The 19927-nt window shown below is 27.6% G+C and overlaps 1 protein-coding gene across 2 annotated transcripts in view; it reads left to right on the top strand.

Moving 5' to 3' along the window:
- LOC132934226 (putative fatty acyl-CoA reductase CG5065) overlaps positions 1 to 18581 on the top strand; it is a 64392-nt gene extending 45811 nt beyond the window's left edge. For both annotated transcript variants that reach the window (XM_061000506.1, XM_061000507.1), the window contains exons 5-9: positions 1634 to 1743; positions 1922 to 2114; positions 4293 to 4532; positions 12743 to 13000; positions 13905 to 18581. In XM_061000506.1, coding sequence (XP_060856489.1) covers positions 1634 to 1743; positions 1922 to 2114; positions 4293 to 4532; positions 12743 to 13000; positions 13905 to 14064 — 961 coding nt within the window. In that variant the 3' untranslated portion in view covers positions 14065 to 18581. The remainder of the gene's footprint in view (positions 1 to 1633; positions 1744 to 1921; positions 2115 to 4292; positions 4533 to 12742; positions 13001 to 13904) is intronic.
- The last annotated feature ends 1346 nt before the right edge of the window (positions 18582 to 19927 follow it).

Genomic DNA, 19927 nt, shown 5'->3' with positions numbered 1-19927 from the left:
TTTGGGGCAGAAAAACTGAATCGATTTTCTTCAACGGTATCTTGTTTGATGGGAAAGTGAATCTAGTTGGTGCATACGGGAGGTAAAATTTTAAAATTCTCAATAGTTTTCAAAAACGCTGGAAAAACAAAACAAAAATTAAGGAAAACCGGGAATTTTTACGCTAAATCAGTTTTTGACAAAAAACTCTAAAACAAATAACCGCAAATACATGAAATGTTCACTGAATATTTATATAAACATTTTCTATACACCATAAAATATTTTGACTTGTTTTGAGCTTGTTTTCGTTTGTAAACGGACAAAAACTTACAGTTTTCAACTTTTTTAGTTTTTTTTCTTTAAATATCAACAAAATGTTATTCGTTGGGTCGAAAAACTTGAAAATGTAATACAAGGCTTCTAATATATTGTTACAATGACAGCTGAAAAACATTAAAAATACATTCAGTCACAATTTTTTTTTATAAGCATTCAAAGTTTGAAAGTTGACAAAAGGCGTACAAATCACGAAAATGTACTAATTATTTTGAGTTAGAAATTCATAAAAAATTTCTTTTTAAATCTAAGATTTTAAAATGTAATACAAGCTTCCCTATAAGTTTGTATACCTTTATAAAAAAAAAATGTCTATGAGAAAGTCAAATTAAATTTTAACGAGCGTTTGAAGTTCAAATTTTTACAACATTGGACATTCACTCGATTTTGCAAGTAGCGATTTTCTTATTTTGTTGTAATTCAAAAACGAATTACTGTAGATACGTTAAATTTACATCATATGTTTATTTAATCAATTCCTATACTTGATAAAATTTTCAAAATATTTAGACTGTTTTCAAGCTGTTTACGGACATTTTTGGTTTTTTTTCTGTTGTAATTTTATTATATTAATATTCAACTTACCGGCTACCGTATTATTAATAACAAATAACAATATAAATATAATAAAAATATCCATATTGACAAACCATCTCCGCTCAGAATCGTATTTCTTATACAATGATATTATATCATTGACCAATGACCCACTTGTACAGTAACTGTACAGCAGAGCAAAATCCACTTGCACGCTTTATTTTTATTAAAATTACGCCACTATAGTTTATATGAGTTAGGTATATCGAAAAAATAAAAACGATATTGTACATTCGAATTTCCCTTTTTTCTATATTAAATATTTGATTATTACCTACCAATCTACAACTTAACTAGTTAAGTTTCTTTGATCAAACTACCGAGGTATGCTTTAATTATTTACATAATATATGTATAGGTGCATTTAATATTTATAATTAATTAACAATATTATTATGTATGTTAATAATTATTTAATTAAAAAAATATTCATACCTAATGTTTTCGTAACAACATCTAGATATTTACTATTTAGATATTCAGTACAGATATATTGTATAGATATTGGATGACCAATGTAATTTTGAATACATACAGAAATCCATGTGCATTTAATTAAAACTGATTTTTACCTAAAATATACGTAATTACCATAAAAACAATATTAATAGAAATAAATATTTTGATAAGATATAGCAACCGTGCAAAATTATAATATAATACCTATATTAATTTTGAATTTAGTGATCAAGTGAACCGTTTTGGTTTTGTTTTTCAGGATTATCAAAGGGTGGCCAAACACATACACGTTCACGAAAGCATTAGCGGAAAAAATGTTGTTACTACTAGGTGATGGATTACCCATAGTCATCGTCAGACCCTCAATAGGTGAGTTTCAGTTGACATTAGTACAGGGAATTGTAATATATTATATTGTGTACATGATGAGAGTTTGTACCTACTAATAAAATACATCACCTATTTCAAATCACGCATTGCACTTAATTATTTATTTCTATTTTTTTTTTATTTATTGCATTTTTTGTTTTTTTTTGTACGAACACAGTTACGGCATCGTGGAGAGAACCGATATTAGGATGGGTAGACAATTTAAATGGGCCGACGGGTCTGCTGGCTGGCGCCGGCAAAGGGGTTCTGAGGACACTGCTGTGTCACAAGGACTTGATTGCTGACCTGGTCCCAGTAGATATATGTATCAACTTATTAATATCGGCTGCCTGGTACACGGCCACCAATAGGTAACATATTTTACTATGACATGATCAGCTTTAGTTTTCGTAAACGTGAAATCCAAAATACATTTCATTGAACATAAAGAAACCGATGACGTGATTTGCATGAATTCAAGTTAATGGATTTTCCTAATAGCGATAGTACCTTTACAATTGTCCGTCGTATAAATCCCTGAAGTAAACAGACATATAAATATATATTAAAATTAAATTAAATGCATTATTATATTGTGTATACAAAATCTAATGTCAATTCAGATAAATACAAGTACACTCCTGTATAGACTACGACTGGCAATTGTATTATGCTATCGTATTTCTGTTGAGCCTTAAAATGTATATTTCATTTTATCACGCACATTTTAGATTCTGAGCAAAGCGAGGAAATTATTGATTTTACGATGATGTTTTATTTTTATTTTTTTTAATCTACTTCAAATATCTTTTACTGTGAACACTTTTTGGGTGAAAAAGGGAAAGCTAAAAAAATATCCTGTCCTGTCTTTAAAGATCAGAATTTGAGTCTAGACAGAACGTGATTTTTGTTTTTTCATTAGTTTCTTTTACAGTAAAAATGTCAACAACAATCAAACATTTATAAAGACATATCTCAACCATATAGTTTTTTTAACCAAGCTTCGCTCAGAATCGTTTTTTGATTGCAATGTATGTTTTTTTATCTTAAATTTAATATCACTGCACACCATTATCCAACGCCGAGGTCAGCAATGTGGGATTAGTGTTCCAACACTTTTGGTAACGTATTTTGCATATGAGATTATACTTAGCACCGTTTCGCTCTGATTTTAATTGCTGCGTGCCTGCGTTATTAAATATTTATTTTTATTAATATTATTTTCAAAATAAATCACATTGTGTATGCCTAATTAATTATTTAAGTAATTGCTTTGAGTGGTTAACATTATTTTTACTTTATCATTCAACAGTGGTTCTGAGTATACTCATATGCAGGTACCTACTTTTAATATGCAAAATATGCCACTTTGCATCCTTCCTGTGGATCTCTGCACATCTGTACTTCTCATATGCATTACATTAATACTTAAATGACCAGTACAATTGACCATCCCAAGTAATGTAATATAATATTAGTACCATTTGAAAATCACGGTATCGATAGATGCGATGTATAGAAATAATATCCATATTATGATATAGAGTTTAGACTGTATAGTGTATGTTAAAGTTAAAAATATAAGCATATTTCAACTAATTATTTTTGTTTGAGATATAAAATGCTTATTGTATTTAATGTGTATGTTACAATAATATAAGCACAACATGGTAAAGTGAAAACCTATTTTTGCCATCTATTTCAACACAAATATTTCATCCGTTTTGCCTCTTCTTTAATAATTATATTATAGCTTATAATATAACTTTAATAATATCATTATTTAATTAATACAAATCCTAGTCAAAATTATACAATATTTTTTAATATTAATAAATAATATTAATTATTGTAATATTTTTTTAATTTGAATTTACTTATTAATTATAGCTTATGTTATAGAAAAATAAGTCCAATTTATTTATTATTATATCATATAATTATTATATCCATTTACAAAACGTGTCAAATAAACACGCTCATCTCACTTAAATCTAATAAATACTTGTATTTTAAAAACCTCATTCAAAAATCGACGTACAGATTATTAGTTCTTCATCTAATCGAAATTAAACTGGGCACTTCTCACAGGGCTGACTGTCACTAATAAATAAAAATAATGTCATAATGGTTTCCTAAAGGAATTTTTCTCACGTGGTGACATTTATTATTTTCAATAAAACGAAAAGCCATTCTCATTGAAAATAGTCTATAATAGTGGTTGATGGCAATTTTAGTACCTGTCTCATAACAGCATTATATTTATAAATTATATGATGTCTGCCCCACAAGATAATAATAGGTATTACGGAATAATTAGTATTCAATCAATTATTTTAATCATAATTATTAATTAATATAATTGATGCCTCTATTCAAATATAGTGGCTCGCGAGATATTATATTTTGTCATCCGTCTTTCGATTTGCCTGAGGGCCCCAGGTTAATTTTTACAAAACGTACTTTTAAAATTAGATCACTTTTTTAATATAGTATTTTCTTATAATACACACACATACATATTATTTAATATTTTTTACTTTCGGCAGGCCAAAGGGCATAGAAATCTATCATTGTACGTCAGGCACAACGAATCCGATCTACTGGAAGGACATCGAACGGTTGGGCCACGAGTTCATATTGGAGAACCCATTTAGCGACATTTTGTGGTACCCTGGTGGCAGTTTCAAAAGCAACAGAGTCGTCAACTATTTGTGTGTATCTGCTTTTCAGATGGCACCTGCCTACATCATTGACGCGCTCGCCAAAATTACCGGTAGACAACCGAGGTAAGATTTCAGAAATGCCTATGTATATTGCATGGATTAATGATGCAGATTTAAAATACAACAATATTAACTGGGACAAATGTCTGTTCTTTTTCACCTATAAAACAATATAAATATAGGTCAATAGTGCACTATAGTACCCGACTGTTATGGGTATTTATTTAAACATAATAGTGACTTACCCCTAAAAAAAAAACAAATCGTTATTGGTTGTACACGATGAAAGCTATTATTCCATATAACTACAAAATTTTATGATGCCATTGACGGTTAACAGTAAACGACAAGGGGTTCGTTTGACATCAACGCGTGTCAAATTCTCGTATTTCAGCGTCAGTGAGGGAATATTTGCTAGGTAGTTGATAGCTCGACTGTGGGCGACCTTTTTTTTACATTGTTAGTGAGTAAACTGGTACATTTTGAAAAGAGAATGTCAATTTAAAAAATTTTCTGGCTAGAAAGCGTCAGTTATAATACATATTTTTTTTTTTAAGTAAACAACAAACAAAAACATTTTTATACAATTAATTTTTTACTCTAGTGTCTAGGTAGGTAAAATAAATGGATCAGATAATCACAAATTTATATATAAATGCCGGCAGTCACCGAGTTTTCATGTGTTGGCATTGTGTGAAATCATGGTTTTCCATATTATAAAACATAATTTACCATTTGACCTTCAGTCCTTGACAGTCCAGGCTCTAAACTGTGATTACTCGTTATAATATATTTTTAAAAAAGGACAGTACCTAAAATAGGTGGTTCAATTTTCCTCCAAAAACGAGATACCGTTTTCCTCCACAAAAAAAGGTTGGTTTCCATTTTCCTTCACATTATTTTAAACTTAAATTATGTCATTTTAGACAGTGTTGTAGTAACCCCTGTGAACTTGGTAGCGCAACATTAGCAGACATCGATCCAATCAATCCAACAAATTAGAATTTTTTTTTCAAATGCAAGCCCTGCTGCTAGGATCACATTCTCGGTTGATACATTCTGGTATCGGCTATATCTATATCAGCTGTATTAAGCCTAATAAAGAATATTATTTTTTTGATATGCATAAATTATTTGTATTAACTATTTTATTATTTTATTTATTATTTATTGGAGGAAAATAGAAAGTGGAGGAAAATGATCAAGAATCAATTTTTATTTTTTTGGAGAAAAATGGCTACGTCTATTATAATAAGTTTCAACTAGCGACAAAAAATAGAAATGTATAAATAATAAATCAGTACAAAGTTGTTGATAGGATAAAAATATTGTAGTTGGAAGATTTTTTTGCACAATATTATAGAATTAAAAAATAAACATTTATTATAAAAGATACATATTATACAATATACATGTATTCTTTATCAGTTGTAATATTTTACTGTTACAACTCCCTTTAAAATTATAATATCAATAATAATCTATTAGGTGTTTTAGATAATATTCTTACTTTTAAGTTTAATAATATAATAGGTCACAGCCTAATATTGGTTCTGTTAAACGCCAGTTTGTTATGTTGTACACTTATACATAGGCGCAATTTCAGTTTTTATCTTGGAGGGGCTTATATTTAAATGAAACAGACCAGTGGGGGGCTTTGCCCCCCACACCCCCCCCATTCAAGTACCAATATGGCAATTTCATTTTTTTTTCACCCACTTTCCCACATTTAATATATTATAAATTATAATGCATCCATTAATAAAGCTAAAAATATTTGTACGAAAAAATAACAACATTTAGGTAAATAAATGTAATATATATTTATTTATTAAGTATATTATTATAATTGTAACCTTCGGTTAGAAATTGCAAATGTATCTAATATTTTATCGTTGGACAATTCATTTGATAAATCTCGTTCTATATAAATTAATGACAAATTTGTAAATCTATCTTGATTCATAGATGTTCGAAGCCAATTTTTAATCTTTCTCATTGCTGAGAATGACCTTTCACATGTGGCAGAGCTAATTGGAATTGTTAAAGATAATGATAACAGTTTATATAAATTAGGATAAAGCTCTGCATCCATGATTAATTTGATATCTTCCAAAGTGAAATTGGGGTTTCTACGAGACACACAGTTTTTCACCACAAGCATTTCTGATTGAAGGGTATTTACATCCACATTCAATAAGTCCTAAAAATTAAATTATAAAAATTGATCAGCATATTGATATTTAAAAACATTAATACAATATAAAAACTATACTTTGTACTGTTCAATAAAACATTGACTCTCATAATATTTAATATATCATAATTATTGTGAATGATAATTATTGTTGACTATTGAACATTTTAACTAATAAACCGATAACTGATAAGCAATAACCAATAGCGTTATGAGTGCTTATGATTTAATCTTAGAAATTAGGATTTAATGACTGGAGTTATTGGAAAACCAAAACATATTCCAAAAATAGACTAGGTACTATCAATTTATTGACTATAATATTGAATACGGGTCTCCAGAAGGGCGGGGCATACGGTATGTATACAACATACGTGAAATAAGAATGATAAACAAGCCGATCCCGAGCAGCGTACTACACCAAAGACACTATATAGACAGTAATTTTATTGTTTTCGTAATACGGCGGGTAAATAAGGTCTAACATCATGTTGTTGTATGGGTTTGTTTCATGTTTCCAGATTTAAACATTAGAAAAAATTTTTTTCAAACGACGATTACGGTATTATGTATATTAGATAATTAATGAAGGATTTAATACTTCAATTTAAATATAAATTTTTGGAGGGGCTAATTTTAATATTGGAGGGGCTAAGCCCCTCCAAGTCCCCCCCCTAATTGCGCCTATGCACTTATACCTTATACGTTTATAAGACGGACACGCGGGTTTGGTATCCTATAAATAATATTTTATTTCTATCTGCAGCTATTAAAGTAGGTAGTTATCTTATTTTATTATAGATATATTGATCGATTACATATTTTTTATGTTAAATTCATAATATTATTATATTTTTTATAAAATTGGTTCTCTTGGAATATTTGTCACAGCAATATTATAATATATTGTTCGGGAAAAATGAATTTTATATATCCATACTTGAAATCAAATTTTTCCCATTAAATATTATTCAACCCTGAAAACAGATTAAAGTTCAATACATTTCTATTTTTACCTTTTTTTTAAGTTTAAGGAGAAATAAATATCACCAAATCAACTTTGGTATACTGTCAAAGCACGTCCACAGCACACAGAAGGTCCTTTGCTCTGACAGCAGTGAAAGGGTAAAAACTAAACAGTAAAAACTAATAAGTTATTAAAATTATTTTCTATTTAGTTGTCTCTCATTGCTATTTCATCTTCACATCGAGGAAATCGTTAACTCGTTATTTTCTCATCTATTTGACAAAAACAGTACCTATTAAGATTTCATTTTTTTTTTTTAATTACATTTGACGTGGATTAGAACTGCCACTTGCATTTTACAAAGAGAAATTAAAATATATTTTATAAAATAGATACATAACAAGTATCACTATTAAAATACATGTAGACAAGTTTTAATTTGTTTGAACATTTATAAAATTATAAAGTACCCATGATAATATTGTAAATGTTCATTCCTCGATGAAATGTAATTTTTCAAATCTCCGTTCTTTTCTACATCAGTTACTGTTTTAATTTATATTTTATATTTTATAATAAAAAATTAACTAATTAAAAACTCATTAAGTTATATAAAAACCATAAAATTATAATATTTTGCATTCTTTAACCCTGTACCTAATAATATTATAATCATATTACTATACGCTTTGAGGTTTTAATCTACTAATTGAAATTGTAGGTATGATTGAATTTAAATTCTAGCGTGTGTTATTCTTTTAATTTTATTATTGCAGGAGTCAAAGTAGCAAATTACTTTTTTGAAGTTTAAATTGAATAAGCCATAATATGACGTATCACATACAAATATTCATAATTATTACAATAAATATATATTGATACAATTTATACACATAGGTAATCAAATTTAGTATCTTTTCATAACTAAGATATATATTAAATGTATTAATAGTTATAACGAAAAACACTCGAAATAATAATGTGTACGCTGTTAAAACTTAAATCTAAAACATAAATATAAAAATTTTAATGTAGGTATGAGGAAAATATTTATATTCTTTAGAACATATCCATTATATTATATGACTCACAAAGTTAAAAGCATAAATAAATAATAGATTTACTTAATTAAAAAAGTAAATTTTAACGTGAATATCGTATTTTTGGGGATGTTTCCAAGGTAATCGAAAAAAAATCACTAAAGCAAATACTTATTTATAATTCTACATCTAAAAATACTCATAACTAGCTTAATATTTTAAATATAATAAAAAACCCACGGTACTGCCTAGATAATAATCTTACCTTTAAATTTTATAAGAGGTCAATTCACTCCAATTTTTAAACCAACGTAATCTGCTAAAATACGTACAATTTTCGTATTTTTTTTTTATTTAAAATGAATTAAATATTTATATATTTTAATACTGTGAAAGTGTTTTTGTGGACATACAGTTATATTATTTGCTATTTCCACTTCATGAACAGATTGATTTTATAATTCTTAATTGAGTAGTTATATAATTATTGTTTCCGATCAGACTTCAAAATTATATTATAATAAATAAATATTAAATATGTTTGACTATTAAAAGTATTCAACTAATATTTTAATTATACAGTAAAATCTAGACAAATTTGTTACTTAGAGTGGTCAAAATTATCTCCCACTAAATATAAATAACTGTAATTTGTAGTGTTATTACTTTTTCTCGTCTAGATAAAGTATTATTATTTATAATTATTAAATTGATAATCATAGTATATTACATATTATAATACTTTACTTAAATAAATAAAAAAGGTGGGTAAGTGAATGTCACTCTGCTGTACAGTAGGTTACAAGTGGGTCACTGTAAAAGATGGTGTTAATTTTGAATTCAGTGATATAATATCATTGTATAAGAAAAACGATTCTGCCTATGATATTACCAAGTATATTTGATGATATTATTGTGAATAAAGTAATTTATATATAACCTATTTACGTGGAGCCTTGTTTTAAATGTTCAATCCTTAGCTATAAAAGTTGAACATTTTATAAATTTTTAACTACAAAATAATTATTAAATTTTAAATTTGATAAATGTTGTCAAAATTTGAACTATAAATGCTTATAAAAAAAAATTGTGCCTATGTATTTTTAATATTTTTCAGCTGCTATTAGAACGATACATCAGGAGCTTATATTAAATTTTCACGCTTTTTTATCCAACAAATAAAATTTTATTGATATTTATAGAAAAAAAAACTAAAAAAATTGAAAACTGGCAATGCCCGTAAATAGCTCAAAAAGAGTCAAAATATTTTATAAATTGTATGGTTTATAAAAAATGCTAATATAAACATTCAGTGAAATTTTCAAGTATCTACAGTCATGCGTTTTTTAGTTCCAACAAAATAAGAAAATTGTTACATGAGAAGTCGAATCAATATCAAATGTTGTAAAAATATAAATTTCAGACGCTCATAAAAATTTAATTTAAGTTTCTTGTAGACATTTTTTTTTGATAAAGGTAGACAAACTCATGAGGAATCTTATATTACATTTTCAAATCTTAGATTTAAAAAGAAAAATTTTTATGAATTCACAACTCAAAATAATTTGCTAATTTTCGTGATTTTTCCGTATTCTGTCAAAATTTCAACTTTAAATGCTTATAAATAAAAACTGTGACAAAAGATTTTTAATTTTTTTCATCTGCCTTTGAAACAATAACCTAGGAGCCTTCTATTAAATTTTCAAGCTTTTTTATTGGGTAAATAAACAAATATTTATATAGCAATATAATATAATATTTTAATATGTACCTATTTATCAATATTATAATGATATAATAGGGTATAACTATTATTACAATTATTAAATATCATTCGAGTTTTATATTTTTTATTATTATTAATTATTATTTTTGACAGCTGCATACGACAGCTAGTATAGCTTTGGGGATTTTTCAATAAATTACTTTTTCCTACGATAATGACTATCTTAGGTTAATTTCAAATGTTTGAGAAACAAGTCCAAGACTAAAAAGGTGGGCAAGTGGGTGTTGCTCTGCTGTACAGTAGTTTACAATTGAGTCACTATAATGGATTGTGTATTAAATATGAATTCAATGATATAATATTATCATTGTATAAGAAAACTGATTCTGAGCGAAAACGAGTCAGACTGATATTGCTAAGTATAATTGATGATATCATTGTGAATAAAGTAATTTATATATAACCTATTTACGAGGAACCTTGTATTCAATTTACAATCCTTAGCTTTAAAAGTTGAAATAATAAAAAATTTGAACTTTAAATGCTTATAAAAAAATTGTGCCTATGAAATTTTAATATTTTTTAACTGCTATTATAACAATATATCAGGAACCTTGAATTAAACTTTCACGCTTTTTACCCAATAAATAAAATTTTATTGATATTTTAATAGAATAAAAAACTAAAAAATTGAAAACTTACAATGTCCGTAAACAGCTCAAAAAGAATCAAATTATTTTCAAAATTATATGGTGTATAGAAAATGCTAATATAAACATTCAGTGAAATTTTCAAGTATCTACAGTTATTCGTTTTTGAATTACAGCAATATAACTAAATCGCCACTTGAGAAATCGAGTGAATATCCAATCTTATAAAATATAGTAAGCTAAGTTACAAATTCTCATGAAAATAATAACTAAGTTAAGTTAAAAGTCAAGTTATTTTTTTTTTTTAAATACCTTTAGCTTACTCATAAACGTTTTTTTTTTATCTCATCGTTGGAAAATAATTAGTTTTGGTATAAAGTAAAACAAATTAATAACAAATGCACAGACTATATTATTTTATAAATTATACAACTGTTTTAGATTATTGTTATAGCTGTACCTTACACACAGATCACAATTATATATTTGCAGTATAATTTAAATATTAGTATTTATTTATTAAAAAGAATTAAATAGTAGTTGAATCTTGAAATATGATTTTTTCCATATGTTTCCATTAAAATACAATAGAAATATAGAATAGAATATAGTATAATATAGTATCTATTTAATCATATTCTACTCAAAAAATATAAATTAATCTACTGCTGCTAGTTCTGCTATAAAGCAAACTTGTGAAGTTAATTATTATTTTCAGTTTTAAATGTTGTCTAATCTAAATGTTTCTTTTATGAATTTGAAGGAAAATGTTTAAAACATTGATATAAAAAAGAAAATATTCACAGTTCACATTAAAATATTAAATATTAAAATGTTACTTCAAAAATATTTTTACAGTCCTAATCTCATCAGTTTATTAAACGTAGCAATCAAACTATTAGAACTAATAGAAGTGTTGACAAAATACTTAATTAATCCTGGCGGTTCTCAGAAATATCAGAAATATCAATGCAAATAATATACAGTTCATAAATCATAATAGGAAAATTTTTGTAAATAACTTTTTACAAATAACTTAAATTTTAACAAAATAACTAAGTTAAGTTACAATTATTTATAAAAAGAAATAACTTAGTTACTAATTAAGTTATTTTCTACCTTCTATTTTTTTTTTAACTAGTTAAGTTAAAAGTTATCAAAAAAAGTAACTATTAACTTAACTTTTAACTTTTTAACTAGTTACTGCCCAGCTTTGTTAATAAGCAATATACTGTGTAAATTATTGGAACTAGAAAGGAACGAAAAATTTTGTTATTTTTCCTTAAAAAAAAAGAACTCGTTCATTTTCTCGTCCTTTTTTTATAAAAAGGAATTCGTTCCTTCCAAACACTATAGTTATCTCGTACCTATACTATCCAAGGTACAAAATATTTAATTTTTTAACGTAACTTTGTTACATCCTGCATGTATATCCATGTTCAATCACTTTCTTTCTATCTTTGGATATATCTAACCATTGATTCCTTGTATAATAAATAATAATAGGCAAATGACCAATACTGAATACCTTCTTCTAAATATCGTCGACCGGGAGTGATATTGGAATTAGCCGACGTTTATTAATTTTACATTTTACATATTCATTTATAGGTTCTTAGATAAGTGAACAAAGAACCTAGACAGATCATAATACATTTTAATCGTTTTTTTTTCTGTGTGTATGCACATGCAGGTTAGTTCGAATCCACAAACGACTACAGAAGGCGGTGTCATGTCTAGAATTTTTCACCACGCACGAATGGAACTTCAAGAACACAAACGTGCAGAAGCTGTTCACCGAACTTGACCCCAATGACCAGAAGACATTTTACTTTGACGTGTCACAACTGGAGTGGCGGAGCTACATCGAGTCATACATCTGGGGTACCAGGCAGTTTGTCCTCAAAGACCACCCAAGCACCGTGCCCAACGCCAAATTGCGATTGAGACGGTATGTTTAATACAGAGTTTTCATTTTATTCGCACTTTACCTAACCTATAATATTACGAAACAATATTTTGACGACCATCTATATATTAGGACCATTTCCACTACTAAAGGGTGACTGGAGGCGCCCCTTCCTATGTTTTTACAGCTGGAAAGGCTATTTCTAGGACGTTTTCGAAATGAAATCATGTACAGTTTATTATTTAACTGCTTTCCTAAATTTAATTTAATTGCACTTTTATGAATACTTAGTGAATACCGGTTAAAATTGTAAAATAATTTTGTGGTATTGTTGTTTTATTTAATAACATTAAAGTCACGGTGTCTCTCTAATAGTTGTTAATATTGTTTTTTTAAATTAGCAGATAGGATTTTCTAAACCACCTGAAGTGTTGCAACACGGCTTTTGTAAACAGTAAATGTCTGCAAGCTTTACGACGTCCGTAAAAAACGATCACTCAACATATTTATATAATTTTTAAACTTTTCATTGAATGATTGATGTTGACACTGATTGTCGAATGATATAGCTTAAGTCTATATTTCGGAAATATTATCATCAGTATTATGCACTCGTTTTCGTTTTACGCAGTCTTGTGATTTTCTCAATAGCTATTGGAAAATAAAAAAAAAATATCTGTCCAAATCACACTATTCGATTTATAATCTATAAAAAAACTTGTTGAGTGCTTTTAGTGCCTTTTACTGATCCCACTGAAGAAAAAATACATTATAAAACGATCGAGGGAGTTGTTTCGATCCATTAGGGATTAAAAATCAGCCGTAACATTACTTGAATTAACGATTAAAACGGTACATTGAAGGAATGTGAACGGTCAAGGACGACTACTTAATCAAAAACTCTTACACGCACCTAATATTTTATCAGTTTTGTTCATTGTTTCAGAATGTATTACCTGCACCGGACTAGCCAAATGGTGTTTGTCGTGCTGGCAATCAGATACATATTACTAGGCAACAAGTCCATCCGGCGGTTTTGGTATTCGGCTCTGTGTTTCCTAATAAAATGTATCAGTAATGCTACTTCTTCTCTGCGTCTGGTCTAAGCCGGAGACTCACATTCAATAGAATAATATTATACTTTTACTTATATTTTATACGCAGTGGTGTCCGCTACGACAACGCAATGATCGTATATTATAATGTAACTTAACACGCAATATTCATTAATTATATATTAAAATTAAATTATTTAGGTATATTTTTAGACGATCACATACTGCTCGACGAACTTAATTCAATCAATCGTATAGGTTATTATTATAATATATCATCATCATGTATATCAACCGGCCATAAATAATATATTATACTGATTTGTCTTGTTCCGATGATAACCTTCCTAATCCCGTTATACTATTTATAAGATAGTATTCAGTTACATTCTTATTTTTTTTCCTTATCCGTTCAAGTTATAATATATTACTTACACCTATATATAATAAGTTCACTGATGCATTATGTATGTTTTTTTTTTTTAAAAAAAATTATTATTATTATTATTATACTATGTTTATACTTTATGCCATACACCTTATGGCTTCCGCCAATTTAAGGTCGTTTCAAATCTAAAAATGACTTACTTGCATTGCATACTTAGATGTGATTATGTATATTGATTATTGAAAGACACTATCATATAATTGTGTGTCATACATAATCTTCTGTTTTAGAAATAAAAAACCAAACAATGTACCTATATAATATACCTAAAAGATTATGATCGTTGGTTGGTAGTTTGAAAATAATCTAAACGATCCGTTTGGTGATGCTATAGGAATTAAGACGTCGTTTATTAATATATTATAGGTATATCATAATAATTATTATTTGTCCATTGATTTAATATTGTTAATTACGTTAACTATAGCCGTTATTATGGATAGTACGTGGTATAATGTAATAACATTTTATATTCGTGCTTTAAATTGCATTGCGATAATATTAATTTATATTCAATTGTTTGTACACTTTGTTAACTATGTATTCGATTCCATTGTTAGACAATAATTTCCATTTTATACAAAGACCATTTTATTATTATGATTTTAGCCGTTACGATAATTATTAGGGTTGATAATTATAGGTATGACATTGAAAAATAGTCAAAAACACCTGAATGCCTTCTTGGACTCCTACAAATATTCTACTCTTAATTAATAAAATAACTTTCATACTTATTTATTACGCACATAAGCACTTATAACGACATAATGTCATTGTAATCAATCCACGAAGACATAATATAATAGTTGTAGTATGACAAAAAAAAGCTGTAAAAGTTCGCGTCATGTTAAGTAGGTACACGTAGTCACATAGATATGTACCTACACCGATGTATAAATGAAATGCACCGGGAATACTAATATTTTATTCGCTTATTTTTATGAGACACATATATCTTACCTATCAGTTTAGTAAGTAGGTACCCACCTGTCTAGATACTACGCAAACACATACCGTAGGTATACGTTTTTTTTTGTGCTTGATGTAGGTACCAACTATACATTTTCATCGACAAGCTATTTTATAGTGGATTTAGATCTGTCAAGTAAACAATATAACATTTGTTTCATTGCATATAATGAGAATTATATTGTAACAACGTACAACGTTTAACTTATGTTTAGGCACCTATCTATTCGATTAACCTTAGCATAAAATATTTTCCATGGATATTTTTTTTAATGCGATACAATCACTGTTTAATTTAAAAAATATATGTAATTGTAAAATGTTATTTTATCCTATATTGTTTCACACAATATTAAGCATATCCATTTAGCATTAAAATGTTATAAACATTAATACATTTTTTATGATTATACTTTATTGTGTTAAATAATGTTATTTTATATAATATACAATGGCGTATTTACAATTGGGTTCTGGGTTTTAAAAAAAACGTTGGGTACCTACCTATAAGTTATTTAGTTTCAACATTTTATAAAATTCAGTTATAGATTTCTTTATGTTTTGGGGGCTAACGAATCGATGAATAAGAAAAAAAAATGTTTTCTTGTAAGTTGTTGTATTTATAAAATGAGTAAACAGCTTTTTTTACGACTGAAATAGGTAGCTGTAAATTTTAAAACCGTAGGTATCTACAAAATATTTGTTAAATATGTCATTGTATACAGTGTTTAGGTACAAATATATTAAGTACCTACCTCATTATTGTGTAACAACCATACATGTTATGCAGTACTTATATGTAATATTTTATGTTCTCACATGTTTCTTAGGAAAAAAAAAACATTTTATAATAAGCGCTTTATAACATATTCATTTTAAACATTCATTGAATATTTGACCTACAGAAAAATGTTCAATTAAGTGTGTGACCTACAATATTTAATCTTATAAGAGTATTTTATTAGATAGAGTACCTACGTAATGTACCTTATTTGCTGGATATTTGATAATACATTATATTGTATAAACAAGTTAGACTTGACTAATGATTGTTGATATACTAGACAAATAGTTCAACTTCAAGAGTATCGTTGTAGTTTTTGCATGTTTTAATATGTTGTTTTTAAAAAAAAAATTAAATTAAATATCGGTGGCCGAATTGTACGTCATATTCTATTGCTTATAACGAAAGAATAGTCATTGCATTATTACAAAAACATGGTCTTATACCATCTTCGATCTACTGTTTTATAATGGTTAAATCTATATAGAGATGTATGTTCGCATGTTGCACTCGTTACAATACTCAGATACTCACGGGTGAATATATTCAAATAGACGACACGTAACTAGGAGTAATACGTAGATACAACCGAGGATGTATTTTACCAGGGAAACGATAAAAAAAAAGATACACTTAAGACTACGTTTTTGGTTTGAGTTTAGAAAAGACAATAAAATATAAAAAAAGATTTTTTTTCTTCTTTTATTTACCTGGCCACATCGGTCTTGTTACACTCAATATATAGTGTCTATAATTCTAAATAAACTGTTAAAAACAATTGTTTAAACTGTTAAATTGGGTGAGTGGAAATTGCGTATGAAAATCTCCAATCTTTGAGATAGGTATAATAATCAAACAGTAAATCATTCAAATCATTTTGTTAGTGCAAATACATCAACAATCAAGTGTATCTTGTTATTAAAAATGCATGTTACACAAATGCATGGCACCGCCCCTGATTTATTGATCGAAGTATGGTATAGATCAACAGTAAAAAACCGTAATTAATTTCTATCTTTCTTACGTTATTTCTGATAAAATATAGTTTGGTAAATTCTTTTTTTTTTATGTTTATGCACAATTGTAAATGTTATGAATAAAATATATATTTAGGCAATATTTGTATTATCCTTAAATTATAATAAATAAAAAAAATAAGTTAAAAAATTGTATAGGTAATACACCTACATTTTTAGTGCCTATCAGTATTGTATTACTTAGATACTTATTTTATACTCATGAAACAGGTAGTCTATTAAAAATGACATGGTAGGTCACAGTAGATATTATGTAGGTCACTTATTCAATGAATTTCTTCATTTTCATAAATTGTCTACTCCATATATTATTTTAAACGTTGATACACGACTGTGAATAAACAAATGGCACGTTTTCAATCGTTTGTACCTAGCTTTATTTTTTTATGTGACGTTGCCGGATCGCAATACATAGGTTCGTCGTAATGATAAACATAATTGTAATGCATGGATTGGAAATATGAAAACCATATATTCTGTTGAATATTTTTAAGTTTATTTTTCTAATAATTACTATGAATTACTATGAATAACAAATGTACCTTATTTCTAAAAATTATTAACTAAATAAGTTGTTTATTAAGAAGTCTTGGAGAGGGGGAAATATTTTTTAAATCAAACCTTGGATTTACTGATGGATTTTGTGCCCAAAGATATGGTATAAATACGATCTATGTGATCTATCACGCAATGCCACATGAAAAAAAGAAAAAATTATAAAAATGACCACCATTGTGCAACGGAAAAAAGTACCCACTTTCGAAAACGTGTTCACCGGTTCGTTTTTTCCTCTAAAAAATTGTCATTAATTAGTTTAAAATCATGCGCGTTTGCGTTACAAAAAAAGGTAACACATTCGCAATCGTGTTTCACAAATAAAATATATACCTAATTGTTTTGATTAATGTATATATTTGATAAACATTAGTTAAACAACAAATGCTTTTCTTAACAACTAAATTATATTATGTGTCATACGTTGTGTGAAATCGTCATCTATTTTCGGATTCAAACACCTTTAAAAAAATGTAATAAATGTGCTCAATAATATTAGTTATCATACTATTTGGTAAAACGTTTAGTTTAAATAATTTGCACGCATCATGCCTAGCCTTATAGCAATGATATGATATATCGTTAAAATTTTGCACTCCTTTTCGTTTATATTGTATTGTACGTATAAGAAAATTATTATTTATTATATAAAATAAACTAGGTATAACTATATTGTATTGACGTCCAGATCCACCAGCGTTGTTGGTTGTTATTTTGATAATTGATAAATAATTATTAGAAATAATAGTATAATTAAATGATAATAAATCAATGTTTTATAATGTATTTTTTTTACTAGACATTTAAAATTTTTTAAATTTAAATTTAATCCTATCACTTACTTGTAATTGGTGAACCTCAACTGCTAATTGTCACTAATTTGGTTATGCACGTATGTAGGTACCAATTAAAGGTACCTATAGACAGGGTACGAAACTCGGAGAATTGGTCAGATCGAGTAATTGTGGCCACCCTTGAACGTCTCCAGGGGGGTGTGGCATACGTGAAATAGGGAATGGTAAACGAGCCAATCCCGCTAGCGTACTCCGCCAACGTGGTGGTATTCGTTTTAATAATACGGGTCAATTACGGGGACCTTGGGCCTAACATCATGTTTGTGCGTGGAAACGTTTTCATGTTTTTCGGAGGTTCAGACTTCAGATCATAGGTAAACAGCTGATTGAGTTTCGCTTCTATATTGTTCTGTGCTATCGAATAGGTAACAATAGGTAATAATTGTTGAGAATGAATAGCAGTGTTCAGTGTTCACGCCGACCGATAGAGCAAAGAGCCTAAAAGTTATCATAATGGTAATATTTGTATTGGAATATGATAAAGAACGTTTTTATCCGATATGGCGATATCTGCCGATTTTTTAATTAAATTATTAATTTGGATATTGACACGCAAACTCGCTGAACGTATTACAATACTGAATACACCAAGGGCTTGCTGTGTTATCTTCTACTACTGGTCGAAAGCACACGAGAAGACGCGACAACCGTTGCTACACCCATAGGCGCGACTAGACCAATATATTTTGGAAGTGCACAAACTGTAAAATATTTCTAGATCCCCAGACCCTTAACACTATACATATTAACAATAATCTCTTAATGTATAGGTATATTTTTATTTTATGACGTACTATATTTTAATATAATTGAAACAGTAACAGTGATTAAGAAAATAAATTTGTTATATATTAACATGATTTTTTTGTCCAGTGAATTGTATTTATTTAAATTACTTCTAGTTCAGACTTCAAAATTACGTGGTCCATATCTTCTCTCTCAATTACCCTACTCAATAATTCCATTACAATTATTTTTATTCAGTTAAACAGCTCGAACAGCTTGAATTTGAAATACCGAGATGGTCAATTTCTGGATTCTAGATGGTCAATAAATTTCTTCTTGAGTTTTTTTGTTGGATTTTTATATAAAAGAGTATAGGTAGTCTACAATAGGTCATATTATTTGTTTAGTATTATTAATTATTTTAGAATAGGTATTGGTAGTAACATAAACATTAAAATATTTAATTTTCATAAAAAAAATACCATACCGATTTTTTGAAAAACACAATTTAACCGTAGAACAAGTTATGTTCATGAAT

Source organism: Metopolophium dirhodum, chromosome 1, assembly GCF_019925205.1.
Source record: "Metopolophium dirhodum isolate CAU chromosome 1, ASM1992520v1, whole genome shotgun sequence".
In the NCBI taxonomy this organism is placed as follows: Eukaryota; Metazoa; Arthropoda; class Insecta; order Hemiptera; family Aphididae; genus Metopolophium; species Metopolophium dirhodum.
This window is presented reverse-complemented; position numbering and strand designations above follow the sequence as displayed.